The 18,686-nt window shown below is 53.0% G+C and overlaps 1 protein-coding gene across 11 annotated transcripts in view; it reads left to right on the plus strand.

The window, feature by feature from the left end:
- PTPRS (protein tyrosine phosphatase receptor type S) overlaps window positions 1-18,686 on the plus strand; it is a 105,691-nt gene that overhangs the window by 65,172 nt on the left and 21,833 nt on the right. For 6 of the 11 annotated variants that reach the window (XM_085013212.1, XM_085013207.1, XM_085013209.1 and 3 more), the window contains 5 exons: window positions 7,986-8,255; window positions 9,995-10,576; window positions 11,603-11,736; window positions 11,936-12,080; window positions 17,294-17,599. In XM_085013212.1, coding sequence (XP_084869338.1) covers window positions 7,986-8,255; window positions 9,995-10,576; window positions 11,603-11,736; window positions 11,936-12,080; window positions 17,294-17,599 — 1,437 coding nt within the window. The remainder of the gene's footprint in view (window positions 1-7,985; window positions 8,256-9,994; window positions 10,577-11,602; window positions 11,737-11,935; window positions 12,081-17,293; window positions 17,600-18,686) is intronic. The other 5 variants (XM_085013217.1, XM_085013214.1, XM_085013215.1 and 2 more) reach the window with 1 other exon arrangement.

Consider the following 18,686-nt stretch of genomic DNA (forward strand, 5'->3'; position numbering starts at 1 on the left):
CCAGATAATGCATGCTTGGCAACATAGGCAATGCTAAAAACGGTAGCTAGTGTGATGACTTTTTGCATCCTGGCTGGGCACCAATATGGAACTGCCCCTCAGATAATGTAGCATGACAGACTTTGGGAGAAATACTTGACACATTATTCTACCCTTTAGTGCTATGCCTCTGCCTCTCCAGATGATGTTGGCTGCTTCTCCTACCACCTCATAGGCTCCAGGCCCAGTCACAGGCTATTTTTGTCCAGCAGCACAGCACGGTCACTTTCTGAGTACCTGAGCATCAGAACTGTGGAATTCTGGAGAAAACCCTGGGGAACTTTGAACGCAGCCTCTCCCCCCCTCCCTCCCTCTCTCTCTCTCTCTCTCTCTCTCTCTCTCTCTCTCTCTCTCTCTCTCTCTCTCTCTCTGCTTCCCCAACTCTCCTTCTGCCTCTCTCTCTCTCTTTCAGCTCTCCTCTGTGTGTCTCTCTCACTCTTGAAACCTTTGGTGATGCTTGCTCCCATCCTCTGTTCCCTCCCTGAGGACAGGCAAGCCCTTGAGAGCCCCATTCCAACCCCAAATAAAAAACAACTCCCAATACCATATCCACTTATATGTTTAGCCACGAGCCAGCCCCCAGCTTATTACCCAATATAGATGATAGTTGAGGGCAGAGACCAGCCTGTTTGGGGTCACCTTTGTCTCTCTCTTGTCCCTCACCTGCCTTCACTAAACTCCAGACTATTAAGTTCAGGGCCAAGCTGGCAAGAGCACTTGAAATGTGATAATAGGGGATTCATTTTTCCTATCTTCTTTTGAATCCAGAGTGAGAACTGCCAGGCAGAACCTCCCTGAGAAGTGGAGGAGAGAGGTCTTCCAGCTCCTCTACCAAAACTGGGTCCCAGTGAATTGGAACTGATGTGACTGGGGGTCTCTGATATCCACTTGAACTTTGGGGCAGTATAGCTTAGGAGTGAGAACACAGGCTTGGGGCATCCCAGATTCAAATCCTGCCTGTGCCCCTCTCTGGTTGTGTGACCTTGGCTGCTTGGAGTCCCTCTTTCTTCATCTGAACAGCAGGAAGCATCGATATGCCTAGCTCACAGGGTAGTTGAGAGAATTCCATAGAACAGATTAACTCTTGTCTAGTGCCCTGTGTAGCACACAAGAAATTGCAAGTAAGATTGCTATAAAACAGAGAAATGGAGTTCAAATAAATGGCCTGGGCAAGTCCCTTCCCTTTGGGGACCTCAGTTTCCCCATCACGTATTTCATAGATCTGTTTGAATAAGACGGCTTATGGGAAACTGCTTTGAAAAATAATTGGAGGGAGATATTAATTCGCTTGCTCAGTTTTTTTTTTTTAACTGGTGCTTTATGAGCCAGTCCCATTTTCTCCTGGCTCCAACCCCATTCCCATGAGATTTGGCCTCCCCAGAGGTATGTCTCTCATCTCATTCCCTGTCACTCCCTCAGGAAGTTTTATGGCCAGAGTGGCAAAAGAGGGGGAAAAACAAAAAGCCCAGTTTGGGTGTTAGGCTACCCTTGCAGATAAGTACCAGCCTCGCAGAAGAGATGAGCTACCTAGCATGTTCTGCCCTGCCAGCTGCTCAAACATTTCCATTGTTGCCAGGGCAACCAGTCCTGGGAGTTAGCTGCAAGGAATCTCTACCCTTAACCTAATTCTTCCTTTAGTTCCCAACATCCAGCTTCTGTTGACCCTGGATGGTCCAGGGGGTGGAGTATTCAGATTTGCCCTTCTCTTGAACTTTATTTCTGAGATCCAAAGGGCCACAGTCAAAACCAAGTCCATTTTTTTAATGCACCTGTCAGCTATACTCCCACAACTCCCCCAACAAAGATGCAGCTCCAACATTTGACAAGGTGGGAAGATGATCAGACTATATTCTCCCTGGCTGTTTTCTTTTTTTGTCCCTTTAAAATCATCAGCCTTTAAGGTGCAAATTAGTGGCTGAAGATGGTGTCTTTACCACTTGGTCTAGCAGCATAGCATTACTGAACCATGGTGCACAGGACCCAGTTAAATGGTGTGCCACCTGCCTGATGACATAGGAAACATGCAGGAGGAACTTGGAGCGAGCTGGAGACGTGGGAAAGAGCTTTCCACCTTCAGGAGACTTAGTATATTGTCAGGATTTTGGAGGAGGCCAGATGGGGGATAATTTAAAGTCAGGTCGCCAATGCTGAGCTAAGAGATCAGTATCCAATGCCAGAGGGAGATCTAGATTGCCCCAATTTCCAGGTATTCTTCAGAACTTTTTATCTACAACCCATCCCCAGGCCTCTGCAGATCAATTCATAGCATGGCATTTTATGAGACAACTTGTTTTTAAAATTAAGTTTCTGGCACCCGAGCCATATAATTGGCAGATATGGCCTCTAGGTGTTCCCCTTCCCTCCTGGCACCCCCAAACAGGAGTGGGTACCGTTATTGGGCCTGGAGCCCCCCCCCCTGTATCTCCAGAACAACTGCCACTGGGGTATGCTGGCAAGCTCCCCAGTTCCTGCTCATCACATCTGGCCATGCCTCCCACCTCAGCCCCCACCCCGCAAAGCCCCTGACTTGACCCTGGTGGTAGGCAGTGGCAGATCAGGACCCAGCCCTTCTCCTCATCCCACCCTCATCCCGAGGGGAGAGGGGGCTCCATGGGTGGGGAGGCAGGCTTTCCTCCATTCGGGCACGGCGGGTGGGGGTGGGGCCGTTCTGCAGGAACACTGAGCTCTAGACACTTCTCGCCTGCTGCCTGCCTCACACCCTTTGCATTGCTGTTTCCTCTGTTTTTTGGGGGTGAGGGGACCATTAGATTACACCTTGTCATTTGGAAAGCCCCGTGTCTCCGGCGGCCACAGCGAGGGAGCAAGGGGAGTCAGTCAATTGGCAAGATACCATCCCATTTTTCGCTAGAACTGGGGGAGAAAAGTTGGGAGAGAGAGGGTATCCAAAAAAAAAAAAATAATAATAATAATAAAGAGTATCTACAGTGTAGCAAAACGTCCAGCCTAAAATGCTAACAGCTTTCCAAGGCCGCTGGTCAGCCTGTGGGCCCAGGTGCCCAGCCAGGTCCCTCCAGGCCTTGCACGCTATCCCGATGGCGGAGGGAGCTGGTGGTGGGATGGAGGAGGCAGGATGGCGGAGAAATGAGAGGGGAAGGAAGGTGCACAGGGCAGACTGTGGGGTGGTTTCCACCCTCACCTCCCTGGGCCACAGGCTGGGTTTCGATGGAGGAGCTGAGAAACGGGCTTTGGAATTAGGCCTTGGACCCGTCCCTTCCCCTGACAGGTGTAATCTAAGCTTAAGTAAACCCCGTGGAGGCTGCAGAACTTCTTGGCACCTCTCCCCTCCCCTCCCCATCCACATCCTCATTTTGGAGTCTGGAGGAGCACCCCGCAGCTCCTCTCACCCCAAAATGCCTAGCAGAGCCCCACCCCCCCACCCCCCACCTCGGAGCTGCGGCTTGCTGAATCGTTGAGATGTCTGACACTGTTGAGTTCCCTACCTAGTGCTTCAACCAGATCACCTCACTTTGAGTTTCTCCCTCACCCTTTCCTAACCCCTTCTCCCCTGGAAACCCCCTCCCTCTTTTTTGGTTTTTGAGTTTCTGCCTCTTCCTGCCTGGGGGAGGGGTCGTCTCCCGGTTGCTTTGACGGCTTTTGAGTTGTTTTTCCATGTGAATCGGGGTTTGAAGCGACCCAACCCCCCCCAACCCGCCACCCCCCCCCACCGCCCACCCTCCTGAATCCCTCACCCATGCGGGTCCCCCCCACTGGGACCCCCCGGCTACTCGGTGACGAGAAGAGCTGGAAACAAGAGCCAGCTGGAGCGTGCTGAGGACCAAGGCTGGTGTGGTCCCCTTATAACCCGCCTGGACCCTCCATTCAGGTCGGTAATTGGGGGCGGGGGTCCCGCGGGGCCACTCCGTCCCGTGGGTTCCGCGCCCACCTTATTTTCTAACCTGCACCTCAAGCTTGCAGCCAGGGGTGGAAAGATGATGTGGGTGGGAGTCAGCACCAAACTGGGCAGAACACAGCGTCAGCCACCCGCCCTTGCCAGCTGGGAGGATGCCCAGAGGCCTTATGCGACCCCCCTGCCCCCGGGAGTTTTAAGGCACATAGCGCTCATGGGCACGGTCCTCTCCTAACCCGTGGCAAACCAGCCCTCTTCCTGCAGCACACCCAAATGGGATAAGTGAGAAAGCAAGTGGGCAGCATGTCTTGGGTGTCAGCCTTTATAGCATGTTTGGCACATCCATTGAATTGATGGCTACCGGCCACGTTGGGGATTTGCGAGCACCAAAATTACAGTTGTTGATAAATGTCCTCCCACTCTTAACTGACTTATAGTTAACAAGCCTGTACAGCAGCCCTTTTACGTGTTCGAGATGTATGCCTCGTGTCTACTTGTGAAAAGTGTTGGAGATACCTTCCAAATTACGACACTCTTAAAGGAAGATATTTTAAGATCAGATGTGAACAGGGTCTTTGGGACACGATGTTGAGCATTACACAGGGATGAATTGGGCTCGTATTTAATCTTTAAATCCTAAAAAGCTCTTAATCTCTTTGATGTTCCAACAATCCCTTTCAGTAAGAACCTTTACCAATGGCTTTGGGACAAGTATTATGATGGCTGCTGGATATTATTCAACTGATGGTTTCTGGGCATTATTCAGTTGATAGGTATATATAGGTGATGGGCACTTTTGCCTTTGGAATCCCCAGAGGGTAAAGACACACACGTTTGAAAGGGCCAAGAAGAGGCATGGGGTTATAATTCCTGCTAATTACCATGGTGAGAAAAGGCTCACTTTATTCGAGAGGTCGGGATAAGGCATACCTGACTTTGAGTGAGGTCTGGCCTTACCATTTCCTTTTTTTTTTTTTTTGTATTTCCAGCTAGCCCTAGCTCCTCTCTGGACCTCTACTGCCTCATCCACAAAATGGGCATGAGGTCATTGGCCTCTCAAAGTTGTTAGAAGAGATAAATATGGATTCAATAGAAATTCTTTCTATTCCTTTCAAGACTCTTAATTCATCCCCAGACTCCTTTAACATAGAGTGCCTAGTTGATCTTACCAGCACCCTAGAAGGCCAGAAGGAAACTTCACCAGCCCCATGACCAGGGTGGGCATCTCCTGTGTGCTGAGCACTGCCCTCGTCAGTTTAATGGCCTTCTTAACACATCACTGATGGCCTCCATTTCACAAAAGAGGAAACTGAGGCTCTGGGAGGAGGAGGGCCTTTCCCGAGGCCATGGGGCTCATCCGGCCTCAACCGCCCTCCCAACCTCTGCCTCAAAAACATTTTCTATGGAATCCTGAGGCCTTGAGGAGTTCACCTTGCTGTGGGTTAAAGGGACTTGGTCTCTGTTCAGCCCTAAATGAGGACCAGAGAGGGTGTTATGGAGAAGAGGGCTGATAGGGGCTCCTGTCAGCTGGGGCTGGGTTGGTTTGCTCCGAAGGTTGGTTCTTTCTCGTTGAGGATCTCACCTCTGTGGCTGCCTCAAGCCTCTGCCAGGGCCCTTGGGTGCTGGGTGGGGAGGCCAGATGCTGTGTTCTGCCAGGGTGGGGGGGGCACCTCCCTGGGGAAGCCACAGCCCTCCTCCTTTCAGACCCCGATTTTCAGCCCCACACCCATTCCATGTTTTGGTTTTCTTTTTTCTTCTTGCTTTTGGGTGTTTTGGAGGGGTTTTTTTGTTTGTTTGTTTGGTTGGTTGGTTGGTTTGGGGATTTTTTTCCCGCCCCCCTGCTTTGTTTTTTCATTTGTTTCTCCAGGTTTTGTTTTGGACGTCGATGCCGTTTTCTGTCCTTGATTAATTAGCTCCCCCACTCTCATCCCCCATCGTGTTCCATTTCCATGACAACGCAGCGGTTCGGGCATCCCACTCGTGCCTCGCTGTGGATGCCGGTGGCTGGCCTGGACCGCGTCCGCTGGCTGGCCGGACCCCATTCTCCCCTGACTCCCCCTCGCCCTCCACCCAGTCCTGCCAGAAAGCCGCCCCCCATCTCAGCACCCCACCTCGCCCCTCACCCCCAGTCTGTCTGCATGGCCCCTTTGTCTCCCCTCCCTGCCACCCCCACCCCCCCAGCTCCTCCCCTCTGCCGATACTTTCCACTTCATCCTGTCTCCAACGTGACTCTGGACTTTTCGCGGGGCTTCCTTTTCCGAAGGGCTTCCAGCTTTCCTGGCTCAACCTCCCACCTCCATGGAGCTCCCCCTCCTCTGCCTCCAGCAGGAATTAGGAAACAGGGATTGAGAGGGAACCAAGCTGCCCCCCTTTGCCCCAGAGCCCTCCTCCTCCAAATAACAGGCCAGACCCCCTACAACCGCCCTCTTAGGGGCGCAACTGCACCCCCAGTCCCATGTGAAAATTAGAGACAGGTCAGGTTGCTGCAAGTCACTTCATGGTCCTCCTTATGCCAAGCCTTCAATGTGGCATCTTTACAGTTTGAGGCAAGGCTCCTTGATCTGCCCAAAGAGGGGGGCGTGTCCACAGAACTTCTTAAAGCCGGGGACAACCTCATTCTGGCTAGGAGGGCTTTTTACCAGCTAACCCAAGTCCTTTCTGTGCCAGTGAGACATCGCCTACGGGGCAGCCATGCCTCTCGACAGTCCCGGTCCATTAGCATCCTCCCCTCCCCTCTAACTGCACTGCCGCCTACAACCCTGTCCAACTTCCGAAAATGGAGCCCCCGAAATGCATCCTGCTGCCTTCGTGGTCTGTGAGATTGGGACAGAAGGCTGCATCCGCTTCCCCGCTAAGAAATGCACAGAACATGTCCCTGTTTTCTCAACGTTCAAGTTCATTCCCTCGTTTATTATTATTGTTATTATTATTATTAATATCCTATTATTCTGCCAGGGCTGTGATGTGACAATGTGACATGTCACATTGGGTCGCATCCGCTAGAATTAATACGCAGCATTGAAGTGGGCCCCCTCCCCCCCTTCTCTCTCTTTCTCTGTCCCTCCCTCTCTGTGTTCCTGTTTTCTGTCTTTCTCTCGGCCCATCTGTCTCTTCTCTCTGGTCCCTCCATGATTGTGCACTAAAGGCCCCTGAGATCCAGGCCTCTTCGCATTAACCTCTCTCTTCTTCCTTCCTCCTCTCTCCCTCTCTCTCTCTCTCTTTTCTCTCTCTCTCTGTCTCTCTCAACCAACCTATTTTGCATGCTGTTTGTGATTCTGAGAGCTGCATCTATCAATGGAAACTTGTCAGATCCGACAGAAGCTTTTAGAAGGGTTTCTATACCCCAAAACCACAAAAATTTCATTAGAGTTTCTCATCTTTTCGTTGAGGCCCCCCTGGGAAGTGGGTGGGACCCCTGGATCCCCAGAGGGGGTGAGCGTGGGGGGGGGGTCCCAGCCCCCTCTGTCTCCTGGTCCCACTTCTCCCCCTGACCTCCCCAGGCCCCCTTCCAACCTACCCAGAGCCCCCCCCAACTCCTGCAGCCTGAATCTTCCAAAGCTCCCCGTTTGGGGGACCAGGCAGAGGGGCTGCCTCCCCAAAGGCACATCTGTCAGCAAAGATGAGAAACAGCTGATAAATTTTTGTGTTCCTAACTGTGCTGTGGACCAGCCACTCTGGTCTCTGAAACCCTGTTGCTATGAAATAATGCTTCATGTCTCTTTTATTATATATCGATATATCTCTCTCTTTATTGTTTGTGAAGTACCTTCCTTTGAAGTTTTGGTTTCTTTGTGTTGGAATTTGGTTTTTTAATTTGGTTTTCTTTTGTTGTTGTTTTCTTTCATTTGGAAGAAAAAAAAATCAACTGGGGGGAAGGAAACAGCCCTGTTTATATTTAAATTGTTTTCCACTTTTTTTTTCCTTTTTTTCTTTCTTTCCTTCTTTCTTTCTTCCTGCTTTTCTTTCTTTTCTCCTCTGCATTCCGTCTCCCCAACCCCCAAACCCTGTGCATTTCCCTCCCCTCGCCCTTTACCCTCCCTCACCGCCTCCCCACATCTCCCCCCCACCCCACCCCCAGTCCGCCGGGTGGCTCCACGATTCTCCATCTTGCCCATGAGCCACGAGATCATGCCAGGTGGCAACGTGAACATCACCTGCGTGGCCGTGGGCTCGCCCATGCCATACGTCAAGTGGATGCAGGGGGCCGAGGACCTGACACCTGAGGATGACATGCCCGTGGGCCGGAATGTGCTGGAACTCACTGATGTCAAGGACTCTGCTAACTACACATGTGTGGCCATGTCCAGCCTGGGCGTCATTGAGGCGGTGGCCCAGATCACTGTGAAATGTAAGCAGGGGCTGTGGGCCGTGGCAGAGGCAATTTGCCCCCTGACCTCACTGTAGGTGGGGTGTACAGGTGGAAAACCTCTGAGTAACTCTTCTGTCAACAGCTATTTGTTGGTGATTAATTATTCTGAGCCTGTACCCGTGGAATGAGACCCAGTCTTGCTCTGTTGAGTTCAGAGTCCAAAGTGGGAGATGCCACAGAGCCTGGCAGCTGTGATGCAGGCTGATTACAGCAGTGATGGGGGCCATGTACCCCACTCAGACCTAAGCAATAAAGGTTCCAGCTCCCAAGAAGGCTCAATCAGGGAAAGATAAAAGATGAACAAGAATGAGCCACAGAAAGGGGAAGAACAAGTCTAAGAAAAGGAAACAGCCTGCGTGAAGACTTGGGGAGATAAAGCATGGGGGTGGGGTGGAGAGGGATGTCTCAAGTTTGTGGTGAGATTCAGAGAAGGGTGCCCCCAAATATTTTTCCTAGCTTTAGAACAGGGGCCAGCCAACCACAAGCCATGGGCTGAATCCAGCCCTCCACTTGTTCTTATAAGTAAAGTTTTATTGACACATGCCCATTTGTTCATGCCTGGCTTGCAGCAGCTTTTGGACCACAGTGGCAGAGCTGAATAATTCTCAGCAAAGGCCACCTGGCCTGCAAAGCTGAAAATATTTATTGCGTGGCCCTTTGCAGGAAAAGTTTGCCAAGCCTGCCCTAGGGCTCTAGAAAGTGCCAGCATTAGCTGGCATGTTTGTCATTTTGCTGAGGGATTGAACTGCTTCCTGGGGCCCGTGTAGTGTAAGGTCTTGGGGCAAGTGGGAGAGAAAGTCATGATCATCTAGGTGTGAGGACATGGCATAAACCAAACTCAATCCCTGCTGGTAGGGAAAGCACACATACCTGAAAATGAAATGATGTCAGGCAGTGATAAGAACTAGGCAAGGGCACCTCTAGCCAGGAAGGCCTTAGGAGTTGTTTTAGAAGGAGCCAGCCATCTGGCTGTCTTAGCATTCCAGGTACAGGGAACAGTAGGTGTGAAGTGGGAACAGACAGAAGGGCTCAGTGGCTGAGCAGAGTGAAGCGGAGTAAACCCCAGAGAGACCTATAGCCCAGGGGCTGTTAGTGTTTCCTTCAGAAATAAACATTTGTCTTTTCTTTTCTTCTTCTTCTTCTTCTTTTTTTTTTTTTTTTCTCTTTCTGTCTTTTTAGGGCCACACCTGAGGCATATGGAGGTTCCCAGGCTAGGGGTTGAATCGGAGCTGTAACCACCAGCCTCCACCACAGCCACAGCAACGCCAGATCTGAGCTGCATCTGTGAGCTACAGCACAGTTCACAGCAATGCTGGATCCTTAACCCACTGCGCGAGGCCAGGGATCAAACATGTGTCCTCATGGATGCTAGTCAGATTCGTTTCTCCTGAGCCACAAGGGGAACTCCAGTATTTTTCTTATTGGCCACTTAGTCTCTGCTGCAGCTGTTCAACTCTTGTCATCACAGTGTAAAAGCAGCCATCAGCAATGTGTAAGCAGGGCCAAGTGCTGATAAAACCTTATTTATAAAAACAGGTGCCAGCCCTCAGGCTGGAGTTTGCGAACACCTGCTGTAGATGATGGGATGGGGACATTAAACCAGCGGTCGCCACCAAGGAAATGAAGGCTCAGAGAGGGCAGTTGTGTGATAGAAAGTCACACAGCCTTCAGGATCTGCAGCCAGGGTGCCTGTGTGTGACCTTGCCTCCTGCCCACAGCTCTCCCTAAAGCCCCCGGGACTCCTGTGGTGACAGAAAACACAGCAACCAGCATCACCATCACGTGGGACTCGGGGAACCCAGACCCTGTGTCCTACTACGTCATCGAATATAAATCCAAGAGCCAGGATGGGCCATATCAGATCAAAGAGGACATCACCACAACGCGGTACAGCATCGGAGGCCTGAGCCCCAACTCGGAGTACGAGATCTGGGTGTCAGCCGTCAACTCCATCGGCCAGGGTCCACCCAGCGAGTCCGTGGTCACCCGCACGGGCGAGCAGGCCCCCGCCAGTGCACCGCGGAATGTGCAGGCCCGCATGCTCAGCGCCACCACCATGATCATCCAGTGGGAGGAGCCCGTGGAACCCAACGGCCTGATCCGGGGCTACCGGATCTATTACACCATGGAGCCCGAGCACCCCGTGGGCAACTGGCAGAAGCACAACGTGGACGACAGCCTGCTGACCACTGTGGGTAGCCTTCTGGAGGATGAGACATACACTGTGCGCGTGCTGGCCTTCACCTCTGTGGGTGACGGGCCCCTTTCGGACCCCATCCAGGTCAAGACGCAGCAAGGAGGTGAGATGCCTGTGGGAGGTACTGTTTCCAGGGCGGGGACAGTAGGATTCGGCTCATCTCACAAGAGGGAAGGAGGAAGCAGTGGAAAGATGTGTCCCCTGCGTGTGCAGCGGGCTGATCTTACCTGGATTTATTTGGCCTGTGTGGCGCTTTCAGATATTTTCCTGCCAGCGTTGCAAAGCAGGAAGTTGTCCTAGAAAACCCAGATTTCTGGCTACCCTTGGAAAGTCTGATGTGGCAAGCCCACAGGGCCACCGTCAGTCATCCGGGCGTATGCAGATAGATGCGGGTGGCTGTCTGAGGAGAGGGGCATGGTTCCCCCTCACCTCCTTCTCTGTTAATTGCCCAGCCCCCGTCAACATCTGAGTTTGAGAACCCCTCTTAAGGGAGGGATCCATGCCACTTGTTTTGAAATAATAGCCATCCACCCAAGGGCAGCAGGCTGGTCTCCTGCCTGCTGGGGGTGGGGGGACTGAAGGACTAGAGGTGGGGGGGGGTGCGTGGCACTTAGGTATATGGGGTTCCAGCTCTCTATGGGCTTCTGGGCTTTTTCTCACCAGCTCAGGCTTCCAGAACCTCAAATCAAGGAAGACTCAGGCAGCTGCCCAAGTAAAGGGACAAGAGGTTTGGAACTCTGCTATAGTAAAGCAGACATCGGCTGGAGATCCATATTTCATATGATGGTCTCCAATTTTCTGTTTAATTTGGTGGGGGGGCAGGGTGCTGGGGTGTGTTAAAAGGGGGATTTTTAAATGTTTTGCCACTGGCAGCAGAGAGGATGGAGGAATTGAAGTGAACAACTGGCAACAAGGGGCATTAGGGGGGGTCCCTGTAAATAAGAGAAATAAGAACAGTGGAGAACATTCCGGAAGCATCCAGAGCCGAACAACTCTTCCTTTCAGGGTAGTGCTGAGCTTCACGGGGCTCTTTTTGGGAGAATGGGGACCTGGTGGGTCCCTATGCAGGTGGACCCCCATCCCACCTTCCCCTACCATGGCCATTCCTCTCCCCCCCACTTCCCCACAGTGCCAGGCCAGCCCATGAACTTCCGGGCCGAGGCCAAGTCAGAGACGAGCATTGGGCTCTCCTGGAGCCCCCCGCGGCAAGAGAGCATCATCAAGTACGAGCTCCTGTACCGGGAAGGCGACCACGGCAGGGAGGTGCGTTGGTGGGGTGGGCGGCGCTGGCTCTCACCCCTGGTACCCGCTCAGGGTGGCCGGCTCTGTGCCAAAATGCCTCTCTCCCCTTCTCTTTGCCCCTGTTCATTGCTGATTTGTCCGCCTCTCACGCCTTCCGCTCTGTCCATTTCCATGTGTCTGCGTCTCTCCATCTCTGTCTCTCTCCCCTCCCCGCCCCCAGGTCGGGAGGACCTTCGACCCGGCCACAGCCTTCGTGGTGGATGACCTCAAGCCCAACACGGAGTACGCCTTCCGCCTGGCGGCGCGCTCCCCGCAGGGTCTGGGCGCCTTCACCTCGGTGGTGCGGCAGCGCACGCTGCAGTCCAGTAGGTGTCTCGCCGACCCCGCCCTGACCTGCGGGGGGGACCCGGCCAGCGCAGGCGTCCTGCGCACTGACCAGGGCGGGGCCTGCGTGGGGGTGGGGGTGGGGGCGCCGCTGCTGGTCCCGCCTCGCTCTTCCGCCCCTGACGCGAGCACCCGTGCTGCACCTCAGTTCTCCTGCCAGTGCAGTGAGGGGCTGCCCGCGGGGACCCACAGGTTCCCCATCTCTCTGGGAGACAGCCGTGGCCAAGTTTTCACCCCTGGTTGGGGAGTGGAGGTTGAGGGTACTTTTGCTCTCCTCTCCCTCTCCCGGATTTGGGGCCAGTGGAATGGCCCATTTCATAGGCTTGTGGAGGGGTCCGTGAGGCCATCACAGCTCACAACCCATCCCTCCCAGAGAGCGGAGGGCGCAGAGATAATCGCACCTCCCTAGACGGCCTTTTTGCCCCCAAGACAGGGTCCTCATTGCCGAGGGCCAGGGTGGGGGGGAGTTGGAGCTGATGCCAGATTCTGGGGGGAGAGCAGGGCCTCCAAAAGTCAGGGCTCTCGAATTGCTGGAGTTCTTCGCTGTGCCCGCCCGGCCTCCCTGTCACAAAAAGGTCACCTTTTGGCCAGAACACTGCAGCCAGCTCTGGGCCACTCCGTGCTCTGAGCTCAGGGCCTGGGCAGGCCCCTCCTCCCGCTGCCTCCCCCGCCTCCTCCTCCTCTCTCTGCTCCCTCCTCTCTGCTCAGCCTGGCCTGTGTGACCTCCGCCATGGACCCCCTGTCCTCCCCTCCCCCTGTTCAGTCAGTCAATCGGGTAGTCACCCCAGACCTTGCTCTGGAAGCCGCCGGTGTTCAAACCTTCAAGCCCCTCCCTGGGTGTGTGCACACAGGGGGTCACGGGTCAGTTGAGAGTGACAGCAACTTGGGCTGGAGAGTCTGGGCTGCTGGGTTGAGGGGTCTTGGAGACGCAGCACCCCCATCATCCCCAGCCCCTTACCCTCCTCCCTACCCTACTGGGGCCGAGCCAAGCCAAGCGCTCCACAGCTCACAGGCGTGTTTGTGCGTGAGGCGATCAGTGAGGGTGTCCTGTGGCTTGGGTGGCCACGTGAGAGCCCGGCACAGGTGCCGCGAAGGTGAGTACACGCTGGTCATCAGCGGGTTCACAAAAACGGCCCACCCTGCGTGCCCCCTAGCCTGTACCCCATGTGCACCAGCAGCCCTGGGCTGTGCAGATGGTCCAGAGCCCAAATTCAGTCCCCTCAAACTCTCCACCCCACTGCCAAGAGGCACAGCTGCCCAGAAACTGGGAATCCGGAACCACACCCATTCACACATGCGCACATCTGTGTGCACATCCATGTACCCCGCCCCCTCCTGAGATGTCACGCAGGTTGGGCTGGATTGTGAAGGAGGTGGCCTCCAACGTCGGCAAGAAAGTGACTTTGGCCTAGCCATGTGAACCTCCGGGGCGGCCCAGGACAGGGAGTGGGGAAGAAGGGACTCCCCACTTCGCACCCCGAGATGGGTGGGGCCTGAGAGAACTGGCAGCCAAGACTCAGGGCCAGGCGTATACTCCCCACCCCACCCCAGGGAGTGCGGGCTTCTTAGGCTGAACTCAAGGGTAGGTGGAGGCCAGACCACTCAGCCGTGGGTCTCCCCAGACACCGTCCCACGTTCCCGCCTCATCCGCGCCAGCTGGGAACTGCAGCGTGCCCGCACTAGGGCCAGAGCAGGGCTGTGAGCCCACTCGCATCCGGAGACCCACCCAGAGCTCGGTCTGGCCTTGTAGCTCAGCACTCCGCCATTCCCTCCCTCGTAAGAAAGTCTTTTAAGTTAGCAGTTGAAGAGTGGAAGGTAGGTAACCAGACTGGGAGTTTTCTGGAAGGCGTCTTTCTTTTATTATGGTTTTTCTCATCATCATCACCATCATCGTTGTTTCTTCTTTTATTATGATTTTGGTTTTATTTTTCCTCCCCTTTTCTCAGCAAATCCATTCCTTTTTGGCACATTCCTCGGTTGGTTTTTCCCTCCTGCCCAAATCCTCTGGGGCACTTTGGTTGGGGTGGCTGGTCAAGAAATGAGGGAAGGGACCCCCAAGTGTCTAGTTTCAGAGGAAGGAACTCCCGTGTTTCACTCTAAGCAAGGCCAGAGAGCCATTCTGGCTGCAGTAAGCCATTGGCGTGGCCTCCAGGGTCTCTGGTAGCCTGATATCTTTGAGGATGGGGCCTCTGATTCATCTTTGGGTCCCAGACCCTGGAATGGGGTGTGCTCATAGTAACTACTTTATAGACACACTTGAACAAATAGGACTGGCGTGATGGTGACGGTTCTATGTGCCTTGACTTCAAGCAAGGCTGGTAACCTCTCTGAACCTCCCTCTAGAGGCAAGTCATGGCCAGTGGGGGTAAGGGTGGCTGAGTGGCACCAGCCTGAGCCTGGCTTCAAGTCCTGGCTCTTGCCATGTGCCCTTATTTACACCATTTGCCTTTTCTGGGTCTCAGTTTCCTCACCTCTAAAATGGGAGGTGAGCACCCAGGATGGGTGGGGCCTTGCACCCAGTAGGTCTACAACCAATGATGAAAGAATGCCAGGCAAACCAGGTGGGCTTTGAAACTCATTTCCCCAGCTGGAACACTGGGTGGGGGTGGAGGGTGCTAGTTCTGGCTACCTAAGGGGTCAGGAGAATTACTGAGGCTCAGTCAGCGGGCTGCATTTTGAGTCTATAAGGGCCTTGGGTGCTGGGCATGCAGAAGTTGCATAGGACATAAGGTTTATTATCAGCAATGCCCTTAACACAGGGCCTGGCCCATAGTAGGAGACTATTACTGGTATTCGATAAAGCCCTTCACATGCTCAGTAGGTGCTTGGCGTGTGCAAAGTATCACTGTTACTTAACAAAGCCTTCAGCATGCTGCCTGGCACACAGTAGGTACTCCGTAAATGGAGCTGCTATTTTCAGTCTAAACTTGGATGGTCAGGGGCCTGGGCACATAGTTGGCGCTCTATGAATGGAAGCTATTAGTAGTTTGTAACAAGCCTGACCTAGTGCCAGGCACACAGTAGGTCCCTGAAACATAGACGCTATGATTATTGCTCTGCAAAACCCTTGGCACGGTGTCTGGCATACAGTAAATACTCAATAAGTGGTGCTTTAAAGAGGTTGGCCTGATGCTAAGCACATAGTAGGTGCTCATAGTAGGATGGGAGCCACCATCCATCTAAAAGGGCCTAGCATGCTTTCTGGCATAGTTTTTGTTTGGAGTTATTTGCCAGGTTCTTGGCACTGTGTGTAAATAGTAAGTGCTCAATAAGTATGAGCTCTTACCATTTTTTAAAAATGTAAGGCTATTAGCACAGTGTTTGACACATAGTAGGTGCTAATATGTGGGGGCTACTGTTATTCAGTGAAGACCTTAGCACAGTGCTTGACACATAGTAGATACTTAATATGTAGGAAGTACTACTATTATCCAGTAATAACAAAGCCTGGCACATAGTAGGTGCTTAATACATGAGGATGACTACTGTTATCCAATAAAGCTCTTAGTACAGTGTTTGATACCTAGTAAGTCTTAAGAAATAACTTAGTGTTCTACAGGACCGTTAGTACAGTACCTAGCACGTACTTAGTATGTGGGAACTGTTACTCTTTTTCAATAAAGCCCCTGGACAGTGGCTGGCACACAGGTGCTATTATGTGGGGACTGTTACTATTAATCTGATAAAGGCCTTAGCACAGTGTCTGGCCTGCAGTAGGCACTGCATAAATGGCAACTGCTACGTTTATCTTCAGAGATAAAATGACCAGCCCATAGTAGTGCTCAACAAGTGAGACTTGATATTGATCTGTAATGGGCTAAGTGTGGCGTCAGGTGCACAGTAGGGTCTCAAAAAAGAAGTATGATCTTTAAAAACTTTGGCACACGATAGGTGCTAAATATGGGCTGGGTTACATGTAAAACCTAGTGCCATCACAGTAGGTGTCCAGTACACAGGGACTTTTATCATTACTCTGTACAGCCCTTGACATGCTAAATGGCACATAGTAGGTGCTCAGTATATGGGCATTATTTTCTTTGGAGAAGCCAAGAGGATGGTCCTGGTTGAAGTAACCATTGGAATGCCCTCTGGGGTCCCTGGCAGTAAATAGAGTTTTTATTGCTTTTGCACTTGGCTAGTGGCTGGCACATAGTAAGTGCCCAATAGGTGAAAGTCTTATTGCTGTTCCTTTTGCACAGTGCCTGGCACACAGTAGGTATGCAATAAATTTTGGGGGCTTTTATGGCTTTTACACTAGGCACAGTCGCTGGCACAAAGTAAGTGCTTCAACAAGTGAGGGTTTTATTGCTAGTCCTCTGGCACAGTGCCTGGCGCACAGTAGGTGTTCAGCAAATAAGTACACTTACTGTTATTCTGCGAAGCCCTTGGCACGTAGTGAGTGCCCCCAATTTTGGGGTTTTATTGCTATTCTCTGGCACAGTGCCTAGCACCAGTAGGTGTTCAATAGATAAGTATATTTACTGTCATTCCATTCCTGGTGCTATACAGGGCACACAGTAGGTGTTCAGTAAATGAGTACATTTACTGTTATTTTTGCGAAGCCCTTGGCACCATGCCTGCCACACAGTAGGTGCCCCATATACAGGGCTTTTACTGCTATTTCATTGATTGCCATGCTTGGCACATAGTAAGTGACCAGTAAATGGGGCTTTTCCTGCTATTCCACTTGGCACAGTGCCTGGCACATAGTAGGTGCCAGTAAATGGGGCTTTTACGGCTGCGCCACTTGGCACAGTGCCTGGCACGTAATAGGTGTTCAATAAATGGGGATTTTAACTGCTATTCCATTTGTCACCATGCCTGGCACATGGTGCTGGAAAATAGGGCTTTTACTGCTATGCCATTTGGCACAGTGCCTGGCACCCACATGCGCTCCATGAGGACTGTGACTGTCCTCTACCCAAGACCTACTGTCTGCCAAGTGCCCCTCCTGGTGAGTGCAGCGTTCTTGGCCAGCCCTCCCAGCCCCCAGCCCCGCCCGCCTGCCCACCCACCCATCTCACCTTTGGTTGACACCCGCTTCTTTTGGGTTCGACTTCTCTTTGGTTTGGTTCTGTTTTGTTTGTTATCATCTTCTTTTTTATTTTCTCTTTCCCATCTTTTGTTTCCCCACCCCCTTCCCTGCCCATCCCGCCTCCCTTCCCCACCCCCACGTTCTCCCCCCCTCCAATAGAACCGTCAGCCCCCCCTCAAGACGTTAAATGTGTCAGCACGCGCTCCACGGCCATTTTGGTAAGTTGGCGCCCGCCGCCGCCGGAAACGCACAACGGGGCCCTGGTGAGCTATAGCGTCCGCTACCGACCGCTGGGCTCGGAGGACCCGCAACCCAAGGAGGTGAACGGCATCCCCCCGACCACCACTCAGATCCTGCTGGAGGCCTTGGACAAGTGGACTGAGTACCGCATCACGGCTGTCGCTCACACAGAGGTGGGACCAGGGCCCGAGAGCTCGCCCGTGGTCGTCCGCACCGACGAGGACGGTAAGCACCGGCCCCGGGCCCAGGACCCCACAGGCCCCAGCCTGCCCCCCCCCCCCCAGCTTTGGAGCCTTCCATCCCTGGAAAACTGGGCTGGCTGGTGGTCAGAAGGTAGAAGCCACAATCAGGAGAGGGAGACATGCAGCTGTCAGCCTCCCCAAGCCATTCCGGGTCCTTGATCTTGGAGTTGTCTATTTGGACCTTCAGGGCTGCATTTTCTCTCTGATCCTTGGGCCTGGAAAGTTAAGCTGGCAGCCTTGTATTTTGGTCCAGTGGTGGAAACCTTGGAAACGGAGTGTAAGAAACAGCAAGCAGCATGTGCAACAAAATTAGGGCCCCTGAGCCCAGAAAACCCAGGTTTTAGACTCTTGGGATGACCCGAGATTTGGAGCCCCTTGGGTCTGAGCCACCCTAGCTAGAAAGTCAGATTACGTGCTGATTTTGGTTAACAGCCAGCTCTCTGGGAGACAGAGACAGAGACTGATTTGTAGTGCTGGCCGGTTTCTCTGGTGTAAATATTCCCACTGTAGCTGTTTTAAGGCACTAGCCATGCAGTAGAAGCTGAGGCCCTGGGGAGAAATGGAGCAAGCAGCCTCCCAAACAAAACTTCAGCCCCTTGGTCCCAGCAGCCTAGGTCAGTTTTTTTTCCTGAGCCATTGGCCTAGAAGGTTCGGTTGGCGACCCCACATTTTGCCCTAAGCATGGTGCAGAAATGAAGCCATTCTTCACGTTAGACCTTGGGGTGGGGGTGGAGAGGGCTCTTCACTGGGGGCTGGCTAGAAAGAGTCCCAGCACAGAGTGGGCTGGCTGCATCCTGGAGTGTATAGGACCATGCAGCTGGACTGCCTGGGTTCAGATCCCGGCTTTGCCTCTTAATAACCCCAAGGTCTTGGAATCCATTCTCTGTGCCTCAGCTTCCCTGTCTGTAAAGTGTGTTTATATAAGAGCCCCTGTGTGGAAGGGTTGCAGTGAAGACGGAGGCAGTGTGGGTAAAGTGCTTAGAATGGGGCATGCACGGCCTGCTTATGTCTGTGGCCCTGGGCAGGTGGCCTAGGCTCTGGGGGACCTCCGTTGCCCGTCTGTAAATGGG

Source organism: Sus scrofa, chromosome 2, assembly GCF_054392235.1.
Source record: "Sus scrofa isolate SSC_HxYL_T2T_F1_AM1 chromosome 2, Sscrofa_HxYL_maternal_Yorkshire_Landrace_v2.0, whole genome shotgun sequence".
NCBI lineage: Eukaryota > Metazoa > Chordata > Mammalia > Artiodactyla > Suidae > Sus > Sus scrofa.